Source organism: Canis aureus, chromosome 33 (genome assembly GCF_053574225.1).
Source record: "Canis aureus isolate CA01 chromosome 33, VMU_Caureus_v.1.0, whole genome shotgun sequence".
Classification (NCBI taxonomy): Eukaryota; Metazoa; Chordata; class Mammalia; order Carnivora; family Canidae; genus Canis; species Canis aureus.
In genome coordinates this window covers 10649068-10674396 of record NC_135643.1, presented here as the reverse complement: position 1 = coordinate 10674396, position 25329 = coordinate 10649068, and the positions used below count along the sequence as shown (strand labels likewise).

The 25329-nt window shown below is 41.1% G+C and overlaps 1 protein-coding gene, 1 long non-coding RNA gene, 1 other non-coding gene and 1 pseudogene across 5 annotated transcripts in view; 2 read left to right on the top strand and 2 right to left on the bottom strand.

Annotated features, from left to right (window-relative positions):
- Nucleotides 1-507: 507 nt before the first annotated feature.
- The window catches only part of C33H4orf36 (chromosome 33 C4orf36 homolog), a 30459-nt gene continuing 5637 nt past the window's right edge, over nt 508-25329 (top strand). The window contains exons 1-5 of one of the 3 annotated variants that reach the window (XM_077882796.1): nt 508-644; nt 1011-1191; nt 6299-6453; nt 6886-7076; nt 7182-7354. In XM_077882796.1, coding sequence (XP_077738922.1) covers nt 1127-1191; nt 6299-6453; nt 6886-7019 — 354 coding nt within the window. In that variant the 5' untranslated portion in view covers nt 508-644; nt 1011-1126 and the 3' untranslated portion in view covers nt 7020-7076; nt 7182-7354. Of the gene's footprint in view, nt 645-865; nt 1192-6298; nt 6454-6885; nt 7077-7181; nt 7355-25329 lie in introns of all 3 variants that reach the window. The other 2 variants (XM_077882797.1, XM_077882795.1) reach the window with 2 other exon arrangements.
- On the top strand, nt 2347-2454 carry LOC144304422 (U6 spliceosomal RNA). Its single transcript, XR_013371335.1, has one exon. It is a non-coding gene; the product is annotated as a U6 spliceosomal RNA (small nuclear RNA).
- Nucleotides 6303-25329, bottom strand: part of LOC144304299 (uncharacterized) — a 42325-nt gene continuing 23298 nt past the window's right edge. Inside the window, exon 2 of the long non-coding RNA XR_013371218.1 lies at nt 6303-7352. This is a non-coding gene — a long non-coding RNA (uncharacterized LOC144304299). The remainder of the gene's footprint in view (nt 7353-25329) is intronic.
- LOC144304083 (serine/threonine-protein phosphatase 2B catalytic subunit gamma isoform pseudogene) lies at nt 16355-17362 on the bottom strand (annotated as a pseudogene).

Sequence of the window (25329 nt, the reverse complement as noted above, 5' to 3'; positions counted from 1 at the left end):
GGCCGCGGAGGGGCGGGGGCCGCGCGTCCCCCCGCCCCCTCCGCCCCTCCACCCCCTCCGCCCCTCCACCCCCTCCGTCCCCTCCACTCCCTCCAGCGCCCCCGCCCCCTCCGGCCCCCTCCCGCTCCCTCCGCCTCCCTCCGCCCTCCTCCGCCTCCCCTCCACCCCCTCCTCCCCTCCACCCTCTCCGTCCCCTCCACCCCTCCACTCCCTCCGCCCCTCCATCCCTCCAGCGCCCCCGCCTCCTCCGGCCCCCTCCGTCCCCCTCCCGCTCCCTCCGCCTCCCTCCGCCCCCCTCCGCCTCCCCCCCACCCCCTCCGTCCCCTCCACCCCCTCCGCCCCTCCACCCCCTCCGCCCCTCCGTTCCTCCGTCCCTCCAGCGCCCCCGCCCCCTCTCGCTCCCTCCACCCCCCCACCCCCCCGTCCCTCCGCCCCCCCGCCCCTCCGCCCCCCCGCCCCTCCCCTCTCCGCCCCTCCCCCCTCCGCCCCTCCCCCCTCCGCCCCTCCTCCCGGGCTCCGCAGGCGGCCGAGGCTCCACCCGCTGCCCCGGGCGCGCACCTGCTGAGGACCTGCGCACCTGGGCGCCGGGAGGCTCGCCCCGCCGAGGCGTGCGTGGGAGGGGCGGTGGGAGTGGGCGCTTCCTGGTGAGCTCAGATTTTTTTTTTTTTTGAGTCGGGGAACACCCGGGAGGGTTTGCATTCTTTCCAGGCTCGGGCGGGGCCCGGGCAGCTCCCGGCCGCGCGGAGCCACGGAGGCCGGACCGTGCGGGGGTGGCCGGCGGGGGTGGGGCGTGCGAGCCGGTGGGGCAGGGGGGGCGGCGGGGGCGGCGCGGGAGCCCCGGTCCACCGGCGTTTTCTCCGCACAGGGCAGGAGATGATCAAAGGAGTTCATGGAAAATGCGAGAGAGCACAGTGGTACACGAGGGGTTCAGCTTCAAGGAACATTTATTAGGGACTTCCGACTTTCAGAAATGCTCTTTCCAAATCTTTTTATTACTTGGTTATTAACAGATAGTGAAGTGAACGCCATGAATTCTGTGAGTTGCAAACATTTCAGGTAAAGCGAACAGTACGGCCGGTCATTACATCAGGCGCCTATGTTAAGAAGTTAGACTGTGATCATTACCATGGCCTATGGCTTGCCAAGGAAGAACGCGGTGAAAACCCTGTTCCGGGGCAGTTGTTATAAAATGTAAGTGTTTGCATCACGGTGAGCGTAGCCTAGGGGTGCGGAGTGTCCTTGGGAAAATAAAAGTACTGGAGACCCTATGTTCCTCCATGAGATAGTGGACTAGGTGACGTGTTTTCAGTTATCTGAATAGTGATTTCTTTAAGGGAAATGCTTTTTTTAAAAGATTTTATTTATTTATTCATAGAGATAGAGAGAGGCAGAGACACAGGCAGAGGGAGAAGCAGGCTCCATGCAGGGAGCCCGACATGGGACTCAATCCCAGGCTCCAGGATCACGCCCTGGGCCGAAGGCAGGTGCTAAACCACTGAGCCACCCAAGGATCCCCACTGTCTACCTTTCCAATAATTTCTAACATTACTTAAGCCTTTATAACTCTAGCTTATCTCATCATGGCCTTTAGACATTTGTATTTGCAACATGAGTTATTGCTTGTTGAATTTTACATTGTTTTATTTTTTTAATTTTTAAATTAATTAATTTATTTATGATAGAGAGAGAGAGAGAGAGAGGCAGAGACACAGGCAGAAGGAGAAGTAGGCTCCATGCACCGGGAGCCCGATGTGGGATTAGATCCAGGGTCTGCAGGATCACGCCCTGGGTTGCAGCCGGCGCTAAACCGCAGCGTCACCGGGGCTGCCCAAGGGAAATGCTTTTAATTAGAATTTATGAATTATCTTGGTCTTTACAACAAAACAACAGAAACTGAGGTTTGGAGAAGTGGGTTGATCAAACTCACACAGTCATGTAGTAAATAAGTGACAGGGATGGAAGTCTGTCTTCTTACTCCAAAGCAACTGTCACCTATGTTAAAATAGCTCTGTAGATAGTGTAAGCCTAACTAAAAATGTCTTGGTGTCAAGTATATATATAGATATTTTTAAAGATTTTATTTATTTATTCATGAGAGACACAGAGAGAGAGAGAGAGAGGCAGAGACACAAGCAGGCTCCATGCAGGGAGCCCGATGCTGGACACGATCCCGGGTCTCCAGGGTCACACCCTGGGCTGAAGGCAGACGCTCAACCACTGAGCCACCCAGGCGTCCCTGTGTCAAGTATATCTTAACCAAACACCTAACTGGCTGTACAAAGAGTCAGTTTTGCCTCCTGAACACTTTGGACAACATGTGTTTTGCAATCAGGAAGACCTGGGCTTGTGCTTCCTTGAGCTGCCCATATATTAAAATTGGAATAAAAACAGAGAAGATTAGCATGGGCCCTAGGCAAGGATGATATGCAAATTTGTGAACCATTCCATATTTTTGTTTATTAAAATAAAAAGATGTATGTATTTACTCATGAGAGACACAGAGAGAGAGAGTGGCAGAGACACACACAGGCAGAGGGAAAAGTGGGCTTCCCGCGGGGAGCCCGATGTAGGACTCCATCCCGGAACTCCAGGATCACTACCTGAGCCAAAGGCAGATAGATGCTTAACCGCTGAGCCACCAAGGCATCCCCCATTCCATATTTTTATACTGCAAAGCTAATCTGTATCATGTACTGAACTGATTTAAAATAAATCTACATTTTTTTGGGGGAAAAAAAAGATCTGAGCTCTAAGCCAGGGCCTGCACTTGCTCCCTATGCTACCTTGAGTAAATTATTTAACTTATCTGTATCTTAGCCTCCACATCAGTAAAATGCACATATCAATACTTGTGTGTGTGATGTGGAATACAAATGTAAAATACTTGCTCATTGCTTGACATACAGTGAACCCATAATGAACGTGGGTGGCTGCCACATGGTATTTTTCTCTGTAATGTCCTAGTGCTACATTGGTTTTTTTGTTTGTTTTTAATTTTTGGATTTGTTTTTTAGCTTCTCTGCCATGGTCTATGACATATTTGCCATTATGAGTCAGTTGAATTTCTCTTTATAAACAATATTCTAAGAAGTAAGAGGAGACATCATTTGGGGTTCTAAAACCAGAGCTTTAGGAAAACCAGAGCAAACTCATCAATGCATTTTATTTAGTTTTGCCATTTCAGTATGTCTTCAGACCTTGAACTAAAGGCAAGTACCATGTTAGTCAACATTATTATAAATGTAATTTTTGTATTAAAGATAGTCCTGTGTCTGGAAAATCATTTAAAGCACTGATTCTGCAGTTTGGGTTATGTAGAATGTAAAAAAAAAAAATTATTTATTTGAGAGAGAGCACATGAACAGGGATGAAGGGCAAAGAGAGCGGGACAAGCAGACTTCCCACTAAGCAGGGAAACTATGTAGAGTTCCATCCCAGGACCCTGAGACCCTGACCTGAGCTGAAGGTAGATAGATGCTTAACCAACTGAGCCACCCAGGCACCTGGTTATGTAGAATTTTATACCATGAATAGTTGCTGCAAAACCAGCACCTTCTCAATCATTCTTTTTTTTTTTTTTTAAAGATTTTATTTATTCATGAGGGACAGAGAGAGAGGCAGAGACACAGGCAGAGGGAGAAGCAGGCTCCATGCAGGGAGCCTGATGTGGGACTCAATCCCAGGATTCCAGGATCACGCCGTGGGCCAAAGGCAGGTGCTAAACCGCTGAGCCACCCAGGGATCCCCCCTTCTCATCATTCTTTTTTATTTATTTATTTATTTATTTATTTATTTATTTATTTATTTATTTATTTATTTATTTATTTATTTTCCTTCTCATCATTCTTATAAGAAAGTGTTTGATATCATGTTTATAAGAACAGCTAAATTAAGAGAAAAAGAATGATAGTGACACTGTTTGGGATTCATTTGCTAAGACAACTCCTTACCTTGATTTTTCCATTATGTGTTTTTAGATTATAAAAAGTGTACACAAAATAGGGATGCCTGGTTGGCTCATTGGTTGGGGTTCTGCCTTTGGCTCAGGGCATGATCCCAGGATCCAGGATTGAGTCCCACATCGGGCTCCCTGCATGGAGCCTGCTTCTCCCTCTGCCTGTGTCTCTGCCTCTCTCTGTGTGTCTCTTATGAATAAATAAATAAATCTTTAAAAAAATACACAAAATATTAAAATAGAAGCATTTGAAAGGAAAATAAAAATGCTTTCATTTCCCCATTCCCATCTCTCCCCTGCCATCCCACTCAGAGGGAAAATTCTATTTTTCTAGAATTTCTGTCTGCTATACAAGACATACACACATATACACATGTATATGTTTTTACATGTGATTATCTTGAATTTTTCTCCCTCCCTCACCGTGTCTTGTATAGTAATCATTAAGACCTTAGATTCTAAAGTCTGATTTTCTGGATTCAAATCCTAAATCCATGACCAACACACCTGTGATCTTGAGCAAGTTTTTCTACTCTTGTTTCCCAATCCATAAAATGAGCATAATAATAGCACTTGCCTACCTCATAGGGCATCTATGGTAATTAAATGTGTTCATATGTGTCAACTGATTAAAACAGTACCCAGCATATAGTAAATGCTAGATTAAAATTAGCAGCTTATTGCTCATCTTTCCAAATCCACATATAAGGATAAACCTCATTCTTTCATTATATGTATGTACCACAGTTTCTTTAACCAGGCTCTTCTTGGTAGACATTAAGACTATTTTGTGAGATTATTATTATTATTTTTATAAACAGCGCTTCAGTGAACATTCTTATAAATACATCTTTGTGCCCTTGTTAAAATACATTTATAATAATTGTAGACTTCAAGTAGTTCCTTAAAGTTACGTGATAAAGTAGCAAGGAGGAAAACAAGTAGACCTGTGTATGGAATATCCTCATTTCTTCTACTTGTACCAAAGCAGGTCTTTCTCCTTTCCTAGTGCATATGAGTTCATATTGACTATATGAGATGAGAAGCATGGAGTTGGTATTTTATTTTATTTTATTTTATTTTATTTTATTTTATTTTATTTTATTTTATTTTATTTTAATATTTTATTTATTTATTCATGATAGTCACACAGAGAGAGACAGAGAGGCAGAGACACAGGCAGAGGGAGAAGCAGGCTCCATGCTGGGAGCCTGATGTGGGATTCGATCCCGGGTCTCCAGGATCGCGCCCCGGGCCAAAGGCAGGCGCCAAACCGCTGCGCTACCCAGGGATCCCGGAGTTGGTATTTTAAATTTCCAAATTAAAATACATAAAGCAATTTGTTTGAAGTTCGTGGTGATTATTTTTAATATTATAGTTTGGGATTTCATCCCCTTCTCCAGTTTTCTGAGGATTCTTTTGGTACTAGTGCTTTTAAATAACAATCCCTAGGCTAAGTACCAGCTCAGTTTCTTAATTCACTTCTGAGTCTCTTGTCTACCCACATGGTGCATTAAAATAAGATCACACACTCAAAGCCTTAGTGTATGCCAACCACTCCACTCAATGCATGATTATTCCCTCTTTTCCTTCCCTAATATGACCATATTTGTGATCAGCCATAAAAGAATTGGAGCATACAGTTCTTAAACCGTATCCTCTTAAAAGACATGGAAAGATCGGATTGACTATAGGGAGGCTGTTTTTTTTTTTTTTTAATTTTTATTTATTTATGATAGTCACAGAGAGAGAGAGGCAGAGACATAGGCAGAAGCAGGCTCCATGCACTGAGAGCCCGACGTGGGACCCTATCCCGGGTCTCCAAGATCACGCCCTGGGCCAAAGGCAGGCGCCAAACCACTGCGCCACCCAGGGATCCCGGGAGGCTGTTTTTGATCAAAAGTTCCTGTCGTTATGATTAATGATAATTTTTGAATATATCTCTACATTAGTATATATATATTATGCATTGATATGTTTAATGTAAGACTTCTCCTCTGGCTAAATTTACAACTCTGGAAAATCCTGAATTCCTCTCATAAACAAAATGTCGGGGATCCATGGGTGGCTTAACGGTTTAGTGCCTGCCTTCGGCCCAGGGCGTGATTCTGGAGTCCCAGGATCGAGTCCCACGTGGGGCTCCCTGCATGGAGCCTGCTTCTCCCTCTACCTGTGTCTCTGCCTCTCTCTCTCTGTGTGTCTCTCATGAATAAGTACATAAGATCTTAAAAAAAAAAAAAAAGTCTAGTGGAAAATGGAACTGAGAATTAAGATGTCTTCTGTATATCCCACAATAGATGCTTAGTGATATTTATTGAATGAATTAGTGAATTTTTGCCCCAGACAGGAACCTTGGGAACTTGCACTGCTTACAAAGACCTGGTACACGAACCTAGCCAACATCAAGTTGCCTTTCTTGGAAGAAATTACATTTGGTAGTCCTGTACACCTCAAAAAAAATAAAACCACTAAGAATGTTCGCCTCCCTTCTGCAGAATGTAAGTTCTATATGAACTGTTTTAGGAAATAGCAATTTTTATCTGTATTATTTTGCTTATTATCAGAGAAAAATTTATTTATTTATTTTTAAAGATTTTATTTGTTCATGAGAGATACACACGGGGAGGGGGGGCACAGACACAGGCAGAGGGAGAAGCAGACTCCATGCAGGGAGCCCCATGTGGGACTCGATTCCGGGTCTCCAGGATTAGGCCCTAGGCTGAAGGCAGCGCTAAAACGCTGAGCCACCCAGGCTGCCCAAGAGAAATGTTTAAATATGTTCATTCGCATCCATACCCTTCATCTGTGTAGCCCCTCTTATTTAGTATTTAAGAATGGGAGTTTTGCCATGTGGTTAAATGTTTGTTTTTAACAATATTATGCCTGGTGAAAAATGTCAGTTGGATTGCTCCATGTATTTTATTTTCCAGCCATCAAACTTGAAAGGGAGTATGAAATGAAGCGCTTGAATCACTTGAAATGTCAGGAAAATGTAGCCGAGGAAATTCAGTTTTCCCTAAGAGAAAGGCCAGTTGGTTTGAGAAGACCTCTTCCGCCTAAGTGATCATCATCTCATACAGGAATCTGCACACTGTGCTTTCCACATCCAAAGGCAGTGAAGGTCTCCAGCCTTTCACTTTCACAAGTTGGTTTGGGAAGACCTTTTTGACCTAAGTGATCATCATCTCATAATCAAATCTGTACTCTGTGCTTTTCATATCTAAAGGCAACGAAGGTCTCCAACCTTTCACTCCAGCCTTTTGCTGTGCATATTCTGGTGCAGACATACGAATGCCTACTGGTGGATGAGCCGGCTCCTGTGGGTTGATGAAACAGCTCTGACGGATCTTCTGGGTCCCTGCCACATATTTCTTCCTTTGTATTGCAAGTGATGACACTGTAAGTAGATTAAAAAGTAGCAGGAATTGAGTCATTTACGTGATTGTTCATTATGATTTTTATAAAATGGCACAAAGGGAAGAGGAAATTCTAACCCAGAGATACTATATTGTTTTTTTGTTTTTTAAGATTTTATTTATTTATTTGACAAAGAGAGGTCAGGAGAAATGGCAGGCAGAGGGAGAGGGAGAAGCAGAGTTCCCCACTGAGCAGGGAGCCTAATGCAGGGCTCAGTCCCAGGAGCCTGGGATCATGACCTGAGCTGAAGGCAGATGCTTATCCAACTGAGCCACCTAGGTGCCCCATAGATACTATTTTGCATTTGTATTTTTGAGACACCAAAAGGAGAGAGAAAATTTTTTTTTAATTTTAAAAATTATTTATTTATTGAAATATTTTATTTATTTATGAGAGACATAGAGAGAGAGTGGGGCAGAGACATAGGCAGAGGGAGAAGCATCCTCCCCAGGGGGTACTCAATCCCAGGACCCCGGGATCACCACCTTAGCCAAAGGCAGATGCTCAATCACTGAGCCACCAGGGTGACCCCCCAATTTTTTAAATTTAATTTTTATTTTATTTTTTAAAGATTTTATTTATTTATTCATGAGACACACACACACACACACACACACACACACACACACACACACACACAGAAAGAGAGGGGAGCAGACACAGGCAGAGGGAGAAGCAGGCTCCACGCAGGAGGCCTGACGTGGGACTCGATCCCAGGTCTCCAGGATCACACCCTGGGCTGAAGGCTTCGCTAAACCGCTGAGCCACCTGGGCTGCCCCCCGATTTTTTTTTTAAGATTTCATTTATTTATTCATGAGAGACACAGGCAGAGACACAGGCAGAGGGAGAAGCAGGCTCCATGCAAGGATCCTGATGCAGGACTCGATCCCAGGACTCCAGGATCACACCCTGAGCTGAAGGGATGCTCAACTGCTGAGCCACCTAGGGCCCCCCCACCCCCATTTTTTTTTTTAAAGATTTCATTTTTAAGTAATCTTTACATCCAACATGGGGGCTTGAACTCACAGCCCTGAGATAAGGAGTCACATGCTCCACCAACTGAGCCAGCCAGGCACCCCAAGAAAAATTCTTTGAAATATGATAGACTAAAAATTTTGTTTGGTTAAGAAAAATTTTAGATTTCATTTTAGCAACTCCTCAGTTTCCAATGTTCAATGAACCATCATTTACTATTCTCATGCAGTACTTTATTAATAAATAAATAAATAAATAAATAAGCCAGCCCAATGCAGGGCTTGAACTCATGACCCTGAGATCAAGACCTGAGCTGAAATCAAGAGTTGGACGCATAACTGACTGGGCCACCTAGGCACCCCTTTCATGTAGTACTTTAAATAGTAGAGGGATGCCTGGGTGGCTCAGTGGTTGGGCACCTGCCTTCGTCTGAGGGCGTGATCCTGGAGTTCCGGGATCGAGTCCCACATCGGGCTCCCTGCATGGAGCCTGCTTCTCCCTCTGCTTATGTCTCTGCCTTTCTCTCTCTCCCTCTCTTCTGTGTCTCTCATGAATAAATAAATAAAATCTTAAAAAAAAAAAAAAAGCAACTAGAACTTACTTTTTGCTTTTGTTTCCCTAAAGAAAAATCATCTTTTCCTTTTGCCTAATTTCATAGTTTCCCTGGAATGCCCTTGGAGCATGTGGAACATAATACATACGTGAAAATGACATGAAAATGCAAAGACTTCATTTTAAGGAAATTGCTTATTTTACAGAGAGACTAGAGAATGAGGATTTGATTAGCAGAGAAATGGTAGACTAGCATGCACCAATTTTCTTAGAATTTGAACCCAATACAGCGTACTTGGATATGATAGTTCTATTTAAGTACAATTTACTGTTTGTTAGATGAATCAGTGGGTGTTTAGCATCTTATGTTTTCTTAGCCTTGTTCTGAAAGACCTCATGGCCTAGTGGTTAAGAGTTCATACTTTACATCTGATGGCCTCCTTCAGCTCTCAGCTTGGCTGCTTATAGGGATGTGACCTGGGAGAGTTGTTTTATGTCTCTGAGCTTCAGTTTTCTTACATGTAAAACAGAGATGATACTGGTACCTACTTCTAAAGTTGTCTTGAGGATTAAATGGAAACTGGACCACAATGAAAACTACTCTAATAGTTATTCTGGTAATTACTGTGAGCATTACTACCCTTGTACTGCTATAATCTCAGGATCAAAGATGTATTCTATTGACTTGACTCTGTTGATCTTTGTGGAGACCAAAAGTCTTGAATTTTCAAGAATTGGGTTTTTTTCTTGTCAATATATGAATGTATGTATATGTGCCAGACCATATATGACCTGATTTTTTAGTTCAAAATCTGGCCATTGTACCTATGGTATCTCCTGATCACTTCTGTTTAAAAACAATAATTTCTGATAATCAGTTTGTCACATGTCTTTTTCTTAAGCATGGAAAATTTGTGTGCAAAAAGCCATATTGTAATACCTTTCCTGTGCAGTCCAGAAACATAGATACCATTTTATGGTCTGCTCTCAGGAACCGTGGGGGAACCTTAAATATCTTACTCCTCACTTCAGAGCCTTACCACCCTAGTTAGTCACATTAACTGGGGGGGATGAGTTATATGCTTCTATATTTCTTCAGAGCTGTTGTGAAAATGAATGAAATGTATGTCTGCTTGCTAAACGATTTTCAGAAGAGAACGTTTTATTTTTTGTTTTAAAAACTCTTTTAGGGCAGCCCCGGTGGCGCAGCGGTTTGGCGCCGCCTGCAGCCTGGGGTGTGATCCTGGAGACCCGGGATCGAGTCCCACATCGGGCTCCCTGCGTGGAGCCTGCCTCTCCCTCTGTCTGTGTCTCTGCCCCTCTCTCTCTGTGTCTATGAATAAAAAAATAAAATCTTAAAAAAAAAAACTCTTTTAAAAATAATTTATTGGGATGCCTGAGTGGCTCAGAGATTTAGTGCTTGCCTTCGGCCCAGGGTGTGTTCTGGAGTCCTGGGATTGAGTCCCACATTGAGCTCCCTGCATGGAGCCTGCTTCTCCCTCTGCCTGTGTCTCTGCCTCTCTCTCTCTCTGTGTCTCTTATGAATAAATAAATAAAATCCTTTAAAAAAAAGAATTTATTTATTTATTTGAGAGAGAGTGTGTAGGCATGAGTGCAGAGAGGGACAGAGGGAGAAGCAGATTCCCTGTTGAGCAGGGAGCCTGACTCTTGGGGCCCAATCCCAGGAACCCAGGATTATGACCTGAGCTAAAGGCAGAGGCCTAACTAACTGGCTGAGCCAACCAGGTACTCTTGGAATAAAACATTAATATTTCTTGAGAAAATTTGGGATTTGAGAAAACTTTAGTTTCCCCTTATTCTCTAGAAAGAAAAATGCCTGCTTGCAGCTTTAATATTCTTCTAACTACATTATAGGCAGATATTTCTGAGCCAGTTTAAAACTATTGTTTAATGCCATAATAATTGAAATGAAACTATATCAGAAAATAAATTTGAATAATATATGTTTATATCTCTCACCTAAAATGACATGAGAGCAGGAATGGTTTCTTACGTATGTTAGTACTCTAGTGCCTATACTTATGCCTAACTCATGTAGGCACTCAGTGTACATTTATTGATTATTATTATTTTTTTAATTTTTATTTATTTGTGATAGTCACAGAGAGAGAGAGAGAATGAGGCAGAGACACAGGCAGAGGGAGAAGCAGGCTCCATGCACCGGGAGCCCGATGTGGGATTCGATCCCGGGTCTCCAGGATCGCGCCCTGGGCCAAAGGCAGGCGCCAAACCGCTGCGCCACCCAGGGATCCCCATTTATTGATTATTGATTGAAAGTTTACTTATGGTCAAAAGTCCATAATATGAAGTATTTTTTATGTACTGTATCCTTTTTATAGTAGAGTCAACCATGATTTGATCGAATATGGGCTCAAGCAGTTTACAATAGAGCTAAGGCTGAACTAAAATGTAATTTTACATAAAATATCTTAAAGTTGGGATGCCTCAGTGGCTCAGTCAGTTAAGTGAGTGACTCTTGATTTCAACTCAGGTCATGATCTCAGGGTCATGGGATCGAGCCCTGCTTTGGGTTCTGTGCTCAGCGGGGAATCTGCTTGAGATTCTCTCTGTCCCTCTGCCTCTCCCCTGCTCCCTCTCTCTAAAAAAATAAATCTTTAAAAAAGTCTTAAAGTTATAAAAATCTATTCTAAACTGATAAAAATTTTATTTGCACACTAAAATTTTGTTTCTTTACATCTCTGACTCCATTCACATTGTTATTAATGTCACAAGTTACATATTTTGTTGTTGTATATCTGTTAATGTAAACTGACAGTTATCTCTTACATTTTGTTTCTTAAATCTCATCCCAGAATTAAAAGTACTCCACCATTACAGTATCACAGTATTTTCTGTATTTATATATTTACCTTTACCGGTGATACCTATACTTTCAGATGCTTTTGTGTTACAGTTTAATGCCATTTTGTTTTAAATTAAAGGACTCCCTTTAGCATTTCTTATAGGGCAGATGTAGTGATGATGAACTGCCTCAGTTTTTGTTTATCTGAAAAAGTCTTACTTTCTCTTTAATTTTTGAAGTTCAATTTTGCCAGATATGGTATTCTTGGTTGGCAGTTTTTTTCCTTTCAGAACTTTGAATATATTATTCTACTCCCTTCCAGCCTGCAAGGTTTCTGCTGAAAAGTCTGTTGGCCACCTATTAGGAATACCTTTATACACACTGAGTTGTTTTTCTCTCACTGCTTTCAAGATTCTTTTGTGATTTTTAAAAATTTGATTATAAAATGACTCAGTGTGAATCTCTAGTTGGAGTTTGTTGAACTTCTTAAAGTTGAATATCCATATTCTTCCTCAGATTTGGGAAGTTTTGGCCATTGTTTCTTCAAATAGGCTCTCTGCTCCTTTTTCTATTCTTCTAAGACTTCCATAATGTGTATATGTGTATCTTCTTGATGGTACCCCCCAAGTCTCTTAGACTCTCTTCACTTAAAAAATTTTTTAAAAAATATTTTATTTATTTATTCATGAGAGACACACAGAGAGAGGCAGAGACACAGGCAGAGGGAGAAGCAGGCTTCATGCAAGGAACCTGATGCAGGACTTAATCCTGGGACTCTGGGATCATGCCCTGAGCCCAAGGCAGACACTTAACCGCTGAGCCACCCAGGCATCCCTCTCTTCACTTTTCATTAGCTCTGGTCTCTTGATGCCATCCTAGAATGGTATCAGAAAAAAATCTTCCAATTCAATATTTTCCTGGGGTAAATCTTCCAATTTTGCAAGAGAAAATGGAGATAAAGAGGAAAAAGAACACAACTGGTTGTTGTGTTTTTCAAATGTAACAAAAGTAGCCCAAACAAGAAAATGAATTTTCATGCTCCATCACTCTATAGCACTTCTGAACTCATGGCCAATTTTATTTCATTTATGCTTACTCACTTTCCACCCCCACCCTCTCAAGTCCCAACCAACAGATTATTTTTTATCATATTTTATTATATTTTTAATAAGTTAGATTGAGGGGCGGGGAGAGAGAGACATAGGAGAGGGGCAGACAGAGAGAGAGAAGCAGACTTCCTGCTAAGCATGGAGCCCAGTGAGGGGCTTGATCCCAGGACCCTGAGACCGTGACCCAGGCCAAAGTCAGATTCCCAACCAACTAAGCCACCCAAGTGCCTCCCACCAGATTATTTTGAAGTAAATTCTAGACATTAGTTCATCTATAATTGTAGAAATAGAAATTTCATAAATGTGAATATTTCCAATATTTGTAAGGGATGGACTGATCAAAGTGTACGTAGGGGCCGTAATCCACCCCTGTGGGCCTACAGTTTGACTTTTTTTTTTTTTAAGATTTTATTTTATTTATTTGAAAGAGAGGGAGAGAGAGAGTGAGAGAGAGAGAGAGTGCCCGGAGGAGAATGAGGGAGAAGCACACTTCCTGCTGAGCAGAGAGCTAGTTGTAGGGCTTGATCCCAGGACTGTGAGATTATGACCTGAGCTGAAGGTGGACACTTAACTGACTGAGCCACCCAGGTGCCCTCACAGTTCTACTTCTTACTGGCCAGTTGTATTAGGTGGTTGTTGTTTCAGAATGTTTAGAAGCTATTGTCTGAATTATCTTCAGATACTTTTTTCTACCTATGATATGGTGGCTCACATGAAGGTGATTTGCTCTTAGGAATTATTATGTCAGTGACTCATTTCATTTAGTGATCCTTAGGCCTGGAAAAAGCTGTCAGGAACATGGTTGGGGGGGGTCTATATATAGTCTTGGTTGGATAACTTTGAGGAGGTGGAACCTCCACATTTCTAGTTCAGATTTGCGTTATAAAATTCAAATTGCTTTACATAAGATGCTTATCTGCCAAGCAGAGCCACTCCCAAAGTTTCTTGGTTGAGTGTCCAGGATTATCTGTTACCCAGTTGTACCACTTCTCTCTACCTTTTTTACACATCTGTCCTCTCCAATTGTTCTTTCTTTCATTTGACTATTTTTCCCCCTCCGTCCATGTTATTATTATGACAGCTGAGTTGCTAACTGCTTAAAATATGGGAAATACCATTTTATAACTACACAACCAAAAACCAGTCTTTAGCAAAAATTCAATGTGTTTCTATTTCTTTAGAAATCAAAACCAATTCACTGTTTTCTTTAAAAAAATTAATCATATCCAGCTGTATCAACATTTGTTTTGGACAGTAATGGGATTAATTATGTGTTTGTTTTTGTAGTTCACATCCCAGTGAGTAGCTCATACTTTCCCTTTTAGGGTCACCTACTTCATCTGGACTGGAGATAATACCTCCAATAATTTTTTTGAAAACTAGAAATATTTTTCAATCTAAAGTCCACAAATCTGTACAATGTATTTAACATTGTTGCTATTAGTAAGTTTTAATTTTTTTTTAAAGATTTTATTTGCTTACTTGAGAGAGAGCGAACACAGAAGGAGAGGGAGAAGCAGACCCCTGCTGAGCAGGGAGCCCTATGTGTGGCTTGACCAGAGCTTGACCCCAGGACCCTGGGATCATGACCCCAGTTGAAGGCAGATACTTAACCCACTGAGCCACCCATGCGCCCCAGTAAGTTTAATTTCATAAAAATCAGATTTATGTAAGACAGTAGTAGGAAGAAAACTCAGGTTTTAGTTAATAGATCTGGGTTCCAATCCCCTCCCCCCTTTCCCTGACTCATTGGGTATCCTTGAGAAAACTTCTTCTTCTTCTTCTTCTTCTTCTTCTTCTTTTTTTTTTTTTTTTAAAGATCTTACTTATTTATTCATGAGAGACCAGAGAGAGAGAGAGGCAGAGACAAAGGCAGAGGGAGAAGCAGGCTCCGTGCAGGGAGCCAGATGCGGGACTCGATCCTAGGACTCCAGGATCACGCCCTGGACCGAAGGCAGGTGCTAAACTGCTGAGCTACCCATGCGTCCCACTGAGAAAACCTCTTAATTTCAATGGAACTCAGACTGTTTCGCTTTTAAAAAATTATCATTTCTGTATATGTACCCCTATGGTTATAGCCGCATTACTTACAATAGCCAAGGTGGAAGCAGCCCAAATATCCATCAATTGATGAATGGATAAAGAAGTGTTTTATATATATATATATATATATATATATATATATATATATATATATGAAGTGTTTTATATATATATAAAACTTATATATGTCTTATATATATATGGCTGGAATATCATTCAGCCATAAGTAAGAATGAAATCTTGTCATTTACAATGACGTGGATGAGTGAGAGAGTATAATGCTATGTGAAAGAAGTCAGAGAAAGACAAATACCATGATTTCACTCATATGTGGAACTTAAGAAACCAAACGAATGAGCAAAGGAAAAAAGGGAGAGACAAATCAAGAAAACAGACTCTTAATTAGAACAAACTGTGGTTATCAGAAGGGAGGATGGGAGGGGGAATGGATTAAATAGGTGATGAGGATTAAGGAGTACACTTGTGATGAGCACCAGGTGTTGTATGGAACTGTTGAATCACTATATTGTACACCTGAAACTAATCTAACACTGTGTTAACTAACTGGAATTAAAATAAAAACTTAAAAAATATTATCAGTTATGAATGTATTTTAAAGAGTAAAATAAAATTTGTTTTTTTATTTTTAGAAACAGTAGCTCTGGGGCATCTGTGTGGCTCAGTGAGTTAAGCCTCTGCCTTCAGTTCAGGTCATGATCTCAGGGTCCTGGGATTGAGCCCTGAGCCGGGCTCCCAGCTCAACGGGGAGCCTGCTACTCCCTGGCTCGTGCTCTCTCTCAAATAAATAAATAAATAAAATCTTTTAAAAAAAACCAAACAAATAGCTCTGTGGATCCTTACCACTCATTTCCACTTCTATGGAGGCAACTAATTTTTTTCTTTTACTTGTTTTATTTACCTTTGTGTCTCTAAATAATACTTTGATTTTGCTACTTCTTGGATTTTTGCTTTTTAGGTATTGACTTCCCAGTATAGAAGATAGCTTTTTTCCCCCCATTTCTTTCTTCCATCCTCAACACACCTACATACCATTTCTATCTAACTGTAAATATAGATTATAATTTTGGTTAGATCAGTATTAAATGTTAATGTTATTATGATATTATTCTGTGAATATTATTATATGTAAATACTTCACAGCTGAGCTATGTAGTAGACTACTATTATTTTTCCTGCCATTGTGTGTATGTGCAATATTTAGTATTTTAGTAATTAGAGTTAATATTTGCTTAATTTACAATGTATTTATTACTAAATCAACTCCAAGCTCTTTGCTAGTTGTCAGTCTTATTCTGTCAGATGGCATCTATCATTTTGTCTTCCTGAGAAGTCTTCTGAGAAGTCTTGTCCTGCTTTACCCTGCACTGTTTATTTTCACAATCATAAGTATCTCTTCTATGACTTCTACATTATCATTATGGGAATTCACTTCACACTCTTTGATGTAGGTGCTCCTGTTTCTTCTGTGTCTGACTACCCTCTTTCTTGGTTTATTATTATTAATTTTTTTCGTTGGACTCCTTTACCTTTATTATTATAGACATCTAGGTAATTGGGGGCAGAGAAAATTGTAATGAGTGATGGAAAGCCTGTCATTTGGCTTTTCCTGTACATTCAATACCCAGCATCCTGGGCTTCACAGGCTCTGATTATTGATAACAAAGTATTATTCAGCAAAAATTCACAAGCTGCAGGGTAACTGTAAAAATGAGAGCACCCTTGGACAGTGTTGTGGGTACAGTGCTCCAAAGCCTTTTCATTGCCATAATCCTCTGAAGGATCGGACCAAAGCTGGTCACACAGAGGCCCAAAGCCTGGAGATTCTTTAAACCTGTCTAATTTCTTAATGTATCTAAACTAGTAATTTCAGGTGACATCCCTCCATGTACACACAGAAACTGCTGGTTTAAGAGGGCGGCAGGAGGAAGACAGTCAAATGTCTCCATACATGCATTATACACCTCTTTAGAATATTTAATTCGACATTCCAGTTTGAAGGTGAAATAGTCTGTAAGATGCCTTCTTGATTTCATGATTTCCTCAAAGCAGAGATATCGTTTTGGCATGATTAATCTTTAAACTCCATAAAAACAGCACACACTCTATACTGAAATAGCCTCTGTCCACATGGTCACCCAGAAAGAGGTAGTGTGTGTTACTAGGTGATCCTCCAACTTCAAACAACTTCATCAGGTCAAAGAGTTGTCCATGAATGTCACCAGACACTGTGATTGGAGCCTTTAATTCTATCATGGTCTTCGCTTGTCTCAGGATGGCAGTCCCATCATTGATTATCTTTAAGTCTATTTTCTCTTCCAGTTGCCCTTCCTTCACCAAATGGTTTTTCAAAACATCAATTTCCCATTCTCAAATACTTCCTTCAAAGTAAGCTGTTGGGTTAGAGGAAAGGAAACAGCTTTGATGACATGTTTGGTGGTGGAGAGGTGGAGGTTCCTCCCCGACATGGTCTTGTCAGCTTCCTTCCGCCTCCTGGCGACCTCCAGAGGAGCGCCTCTGCCTTCGTGTCCAGTGGTGTCAGCTCTCCGGGGCCAGTCTGCTCACCACGCTCCGGCCCTGGCTCCTCCCTGGGGCCCAGGTACCAGAAGAAGGTGGCTATGGCAGCCTGGCCTTGAACCCCACTGACAGGATACAGGCTCGCTGGCTGCTCCCTCCTAAGGCAATGAGTCGGGAGCACCGGTGGCTAAGGGAGGCCAGTTTAATATTATTTTTTTTTTTTTTTTTTTTTTTTTTATTTTTTAATTTTTATTTATTTATGATAGTCACAGAGAGAGAGAGAGAGAGGCAGAGACACAGGCAGAGGGAGAAGCAGGCTCCATGCACCGGGAGCCCGACGTGGGATTCGATCCCGGGTCTCCAGGATCGCGCCCCGGGCCAAAGGCAGGCGCCAAACCGCTGCGCCACCCAGGGATCCCTTAATATTATTTTTTTAAATTACAGTGGAGCATATCCTCCAGGAGTGACCTGAGGAAGGGTGCATGGGAGGAAATTTTTTTGAGGTCTGTCCGAAGTCTGTATTTTACTCTCAGATTTCATTGATAGATTAGCTGAGTGTGGGATTATAGGTTGTAAAGGATGTTCCTTTAAAATTGTGAAAAATTTGTGTATTTCTTTTTAATTTTTAATATTGTTAGTGAGCATCCCAAAGCCTGGATGTTTTCCTTGAGACCTGCTTTTTTTTCTCTCTGGAAGCTATAGCATCTTCTTCTAGATCCTACTGTTCTGATAGGAATCATGGTATAGGACTAATAATGTAGCACAGTGATTTGGAGCATTGGGTGTAGAGCATGAGCCACCTGGGATTGAATACCAGTTCCACCACTTATTAAGCTGTGTCATCTTGGACAAATTATTTAACTTTCCTGGGCTTTAGTTTCTTCTTCTGTAAAAAAGTGGGTAGTAATAAGGGCACCTGGGTGGCTCAGTTGGTTAAACATCTGACTCTTGATTTCAGCTCAGATCATGATCTCAGGGTCATGAAATCAAGCCCTGTGTTGGGCTCTGCATTAGGCATGGAGCCTGCCTAAGATTTTTTTCCTTCCATCTGCCTCTCCCGCAACTCATGTGCTTTCTCTCTAAACAAAACAAAACAAAACAAAACAAAACAAAACAAAACAAAAGTGGGTAGTGATAGTTGTGACAAGTAAATGAGTTAAATATGTAAAGCACCTAGAGCAGTGCCTGGCACAGTGTAAGCACTAACACAGGATTAGCTTCTCTTACCATTACCCGTTGTGCTTAGTACTACACAGGCCCTTGCAATCTGGAAATTCATTTCTTTCAGTTCTGAGAAATTACATTAAATTTTTTGGTAGATATTTCCACCTTTTCATCTTCTCTATACATTCTGGAAGTACTATTATTCTTATGCTACGTCTTCTGCACTGGCCTTCTAATTTTTTATCTTTTTTCTCCTGCTTTCTGTGTTTTTGTCTTTTGCTCCAGTTTCTGGAAGAAGCTCTCAGTTTCATTCATTGTTAAGTTTTTTATTTCTGCTATTCATGTTTTCCTCTGAAGGCTTACTCCTCTCATTTTTAAAAACTAGCCTGTTTTATTCATAATCTATTCATAAACTATTTTCCCTTAGCTCTCTGAGTTCATGAAATAGATTCCTTTCCCTGCATTGTATGTGTTTACTCAACACTGTTTTTCTGTTAATTTTTATCTCTGTCTTTCATGTGAAGAGCTCTCCCAGTAATTTAGATGTGACAGCTCATAGCTTAAGGAAGTAAAGGTGGCATGGCTAATACATGTCTGACTTCGGAGTCACAGAAGAAGTAGGAACCACAAGATAGTGTCATGGATTGGATGTGGTTGAGAGAGAAGATGTGGGTGAAGGAAAGGGAGGAATGTAGGATGAACTCCAGGTCATGGGTTTGGGAAAGGAAGAATTGTCTTGGGTGTGTGGAGATACAGTAATTTGAGGTATGTTGGTATTTGAGGTTCTTGGTAGACATGAGTGGAGATCTCTAGTAGCAGTGGACTTTACAGGTATGCTATTCAAGAAGGAGTGAGCTTAGAGAAGAAAGGTGAAACCATAGGTGTCTTTGAGCTCATCCAGCAGGAGTATGCAGAATGACCGAGGGGGTGGTAGTGAACATTCTGAAACTTCGTTTGGCAGTGTAGAAGAGGCAGACCTTTAGGGGAAAATGGCTTAGATAACAAAACCCTAGGTGAATTGCATGCTGTATTTTATTTTTAATGAAAAATATTATGGTATAGAAACTTAATAGTAAATAATTGAAATTTTTGGAGAGGATCTTCATTTTTTTCAGTTGATAAAAATTTCTTCAATGAAAATATTTTCTCAAGGGTCAGAGGAGGAAGAGAGAAGGGAAAAGAGAAAAGAAAAAAACCCCATATAATAAAAACTTAGATGTAGAAGCTCTTTTGGGTGCTCTATTTATACCCTGTAGTCCTCACAACAACCCTACAAAAGAGAAAGCTCAATAATAGAGCAGAGCAGAGTTCTAACATCAGAGGAGGAAGTTTGGGGACAGGGCAGATCTTAAGTCAATGATTGACAGGGCAGCAAGCATGAAGGGGAGAAAAGAACTCTTCCTTTGTTTTCTGTCTTTAAGTACTGTTTACATCCAGTGTAGAACAGATTTAGGACATTCAGTGTAGGGCATGGGCCACCTAGGATTGAACACCAGTTAGACCACTTAATAGCTGTGTCATCTCAGACAAATTACTGGGGTCTTACTATACTTGGCTTCTCTAGCCTTTTTTCATCATGGTCTTCAGAATAATCTTCTTTTTCATTCCAGTAAATGGTGCTGCTTCCATTCCATTTTGTAGACCAAAAACCTAGGGGTCATCTGTGTTATCTTAAAAATTCTTGAAAAAGTGCCACTTTGGGAGAGAGTGATCAGAGGATTTGATTTCTCCTGTTCCTCCCTATATATGCTTTTATGTCTCTTTTTTTTTTAAAGTAATTTCTACACCCAATGAAGGGCTCGAACTCACAACCCAGAGGTCGAGTCATATGCTCTTCCAAATTAGCTCCTTCACCTAACCCCTAATTCTTCCAAAACTAAAATAACCTCCCTAAAGTAACCTCCCTAAGGTGACACAGCTTTAAAAGAGGTAGAACTGAGGGCTCCTGGGTGGCTCAGTTGGTTTAAGTGTTTGCCTTTGGCTCTGGTCATGATCGCAAGGTCCTGAGATTGAGCCCTATGTTGGGCCCCCTGCTCAGTGGGGGAGTCTGCTTCTCCTTCTTCCTCTGCCTCTTCCCTGGCTTGTGCTCTCTCTTTCTCTGACTCAAAGAAATAAATGAAATCTTAAAGAAAAAGAGGTGAAACTGAGATGGAATTCTAGATCCACGTGAATTCAAAGTCTAACCTTTTCAGAAGACTATGCTTAGTTCTCCTTTGGCCTGGTTGTCTGTATGGCCTATTAAGCAAATATTGGAGAATATGGCTGGTATGGGGCACGTAGGTCCTTTACTAAAATTTGGAATGAGGGGTGATTTTAGCTCAGTGGTTCTCTATGAAGGGTGATTTTTGCTTCCCCCTTCCCTCAGGACATTTGGCAATTTCTTTAAACCTTTTTGGCTGTCGTAACTACAGGATATCATAAAGACATCTTATGAATAAAGTCCAGGGATGCTGCTAAATATCCCACAATGCATTGGACATACCCCCACAACACATAGGACATACCCCCACAACAAAGAAATTTGCAGCCCCAAGTGTCACTGGTGTCAGACTGAGAAACCCTGATTTAGCTGATTGGTTTAAGCAACTCAGGACACATTGCTGAAACAGAAGTTTGGATCAGACTGCATGGCTGGGGTAGGGTATTTCCCCAAACGAAATGCAGACCGTGACAGGAGGAGGATGAGTGCTGGGCAGCAATTGTCATGAGCTAGATGTCTCCTGTATTCTTTTGGCTACTTATAATCACTCATACTCTTCTTTCTGTATTATAAACCCCCCTCATTTATTTCTCAAAATTGTATCTGGTTATTGCAACTGCTCCAAGTCCAGGATTTCAGTTGTCTCTAGTCTGGATCTTGCAACCAATGGCTAAATAATACACCATTAACCATAACACAGTTGGCATACCATGATGGATAGATACATATCATGAAAAAGTTTGGCCCTTTAGTCTCACAGGTGGTCTTGGGCCACAGACATGGCATTCTTCCTTTGGTATTTGGGGGAAGATGGCCGAGGAGTTGCTGAAACTATTCAGACTTCACTTAGCCATCAATCCACCATTAGGAACCTCAAAGTGAAAATCATTTATAATTTTCTTTCACTTCATTTGGGAGACAAAGGGGGAAGGAACAGACAATAAGGACATTGTTAGGGAAGTTTAGAGATGTTTTCATTGTACTTCAGAACTAATAGAACCTATAAGAAGAACCTAGTGATTGTGGCTTACTTTTTTTTGGAATTATGGACATAACATATTAGTCTTTTTCTTTTTTTTTTTTTTTTTTTGTTTATTTATGATAGTCACAGAGAGAGAGAGAGAGAGAGGCAGAGACATAGGCAGAGGGAGAAGCAGGCTCCATGCACCGGGAGCCCGACGTGGGATTCGATCCCGGGTCTCCAGGATCGCGCCCTGGGCCAAAGGCAGGCGCCAAACTGCTGCGCCACCCAGGGATCCCATTAGTCTTAATTGATTCCTAGGGAAGGCAGTGTTGTCAATGTACTGGGAGTCTCAGGCTCTATTTTCCAATTTTCTAGTAGGCTTCTACCTTCCATTCATGTCTCCTTACAGTTTCAGTCCCTCTCCTCTTTGAATTATCCACCTCCACTCTGAGGACTTGTTTTGCTCCTTGCAACTTTCACAGCATTGGAATGTAGGTGTCATCATCTCATGGACTGCAATTGCTGGTGTCATTTTGTCTTACATCGAATTAACTTTCTGTCAAAGCAACTCCTTCCAAGTTCCAGAAGCAGACTTCCTCTCATTGTGTTAGAGATTGCTCACCAGAGGACTATTTACTGTTGGAATTTAGTCTCCTCCTTTCACCACATATGTAGAACAGGTAGGATAAGCACAACATGAACCCAACATACAAACATTTACTGGGCCGTGTTACCTATACCACCTCCTTCCCCAGAAGCGCTGTTTTATCAGAGATCAGGTGTTCCCAGGAGAATGGCCTTTAGAAATCTGGCAGTGTAGTTTAACATATTGAAATTGATTTACATGAATTGTGGAAATAGCTGACATAATTTCCTTCAAGATAAGAGGAGGCTTATTTCCTAATGGCAGTTTTCTTTTATCATGAAATCACATGACAAGTTGTGTGTGTGTATATAGATATAGATATCTATCCTTCTGTATATCTTTTACCCCTTATGGCTCTTTTAGTATTTGAAAGAAATTTTCTAAGCTATGATACAAGGTTTTGAAAAATTAGAAAATTAGAAGCAGGAGCAAAGGAGACTATTTATTTTTGATACTGACATTGTTATTTTTCTGGGTTAGATGCAACAGATGTTATTAATAATAATAACTAACACAATAGCTAATATTTATTGAGCACTTAAAATGTTCCAGGCAGTAGCTAGAAAATGTCAGATCAAAAATCTGGAAGTATATACCAGATGCTTGCAGTTGATCCCCGGTTTTCCTGTAAAATGTAGACGCTTGAGCTCCACAGCACCCTTTATTTTGATTAATTTTGGTCAGAGTTCTAGGTGTGTGTCCTCTGGCTTAGCAGTGGAGGGTGGAGAAAAAACACTTCTGATCCTTTTCAAGCAAAGGCTTTAGGGTTTAACCTCTGTTGAAAATATGTAAAAGTAAAGTATATAAAGAACCATTTTCTAGTAGTGAAAGGGAATATAAGGGAAGGGAGAAGAAATGTGTGGGAAATATCAGAAAGGGAGACAGAACGTAAAGACTCCTAACTCTGGGAAACGAACTAGGGGTGGTAGAAGGGGAGGAGGGCGGGGGGTGGGAGTGAATGGGTGACGGGCACTGGGGGTTATTCTGTATGTTAGTAAATTGAACACCAATAAAAAATAAATTAAAAAAAAATAAAATAAAAAATTAAATGAGACCAAAAAAAAAAAAGAACCATTTTCAGCATTACTGAAAAGTGTGTGGCTTTCCCTGGTCCTACCCTTTTTTTTGGGGGGCAGTTCAGTTATGTGGTCAAAGATTTGTTTGCTTATATATTCTTTTAGGGAGGCCACTATAAAATAGCTTACAACCTATAGCAAATGCTAGGGATTATTTCTTGAATTTAGGATCATGAGTGTTTGAATTGGGTAGCTACTTCAAAATAAGAGCTATTCAGACATGTAAATTAGGATATTCCCCTCTTCAGCATGGCTATTATTCTTTCACAATGTCAGTCAACACGTTTTCTGTACACCTGTTGCCGCACCTGATAAGGCCTGTGAGTTAGAGGTGTAGGAAAGTGAAGAATAATGACCAGGATGTGACATATAGTTTGAGTGGCAGGAATAATATATTTTTAAAAGATTTTATTTATTTATTCATGAGAGACACACACACACACACAGAGGCAGAGATACAGGCAGAGGGAGAAGCAGACTCCATGCAGGCAGCCCAACGTGGGACTTGATCCCGGGACTCCAGGATCATGCCCTGAGCCAAAGGCAGATGCTCAACCACTGAGCCACCCAGGCGTCCCAGGAATAATATTTTATATAAGTGGAACTCATGAACTTTTATTACTTCATCTATTTTTTATGTATAGTATGAACCCTAGATTTGACTCCTATGATCTTGCTTATTATTTCTTAGCTTAGCTCATGGCAGATTGTTTAACCTCTAAAACTTTCTCTGCTCTCATGGGTAAATGAAGATAATAATGGTACCTGAATGATAGGATTGTTGGGAGGATTAACTGAGACATGTGTAGGGGAGGAAAACATTTTTTTTCCCTCCCCATTTTGGACTCTCCAACTGGGACCCTGTAAATTAGACCAAAAGACAGATTAACAAGGGAAAATGAAGTTTATTAACATGTGCATTGCAAATACACATGGGAACCCTCAGAAATGAGTAACTCAGAGAGGTGTTAGAACTTGGGTTTATATATCATCTTAAAAGAATAGAGAAGTAACAAGATGAAGAGAAAGGACTTTGAGCCTATAGGGCAGGAAAATTGTGGGAAGGCAAATATATAGGGGAACTAATGGTAGGTAAGGGCTAGTTTTAGCACGGTTTGTATGTAGATTCCTCTGATGTAGATTTCTCTGGGCTGGTAAGAGTCTAGAGGTGTATCTTGGGGTTAGCTTCTGTCATTCCTGGTAGAAAGGGAAAGGGAGACACCTTTACCAATTTATGTCTGTCTTTAGGCAGATAGAGGGGGGACAGGGAGCTGTTCTTGTATCTGCTTCTTCTCAGTTGCCTTTTGCTCAAAATAATCCTTATGCCAAAGTGGCATATTTTGGTGTAGCATATTCTACTACCCTTCACATGTAAGAGACCTATCATAAGACCTGGTACATAGGAAAGAATAAGTGGTAGTTGTTTTTAATGTTATTATCACAGAAAATCAGTATCAGTAATTTGCTCTAGTGGTTGACGAATCCAATTAGTCATATTCATTACAAGGTTTTCTTCTCATAATTCTAGGGTTCAGTCTGTGAAAAAATTTTTTTAAATATTTTATTTATTTATTTGAGAGAGAGAGAGAGCATTAGCAGGGGTTGGAGCAGAGGGGGAAGGGAGGGAGAGAAAATCTAAAGCAGACCCTATGCCAAGCACAGCCTGGTGCAGAGGTTGATTCCAGACCCCAAGATCATGACCTGAGCTGAAACTAAGGGTCGATTGGTTAGTTGACTGAGCAACTCAGGTGCCCCAACGTCTATGAAAATTTATGGTTATAATCTATTAAAAAATTTAAAAAAATTTATATCAAAAAATTTTATGGTTCTAATCTTAATAACATCTGATATAATGAGCTGACATCAGA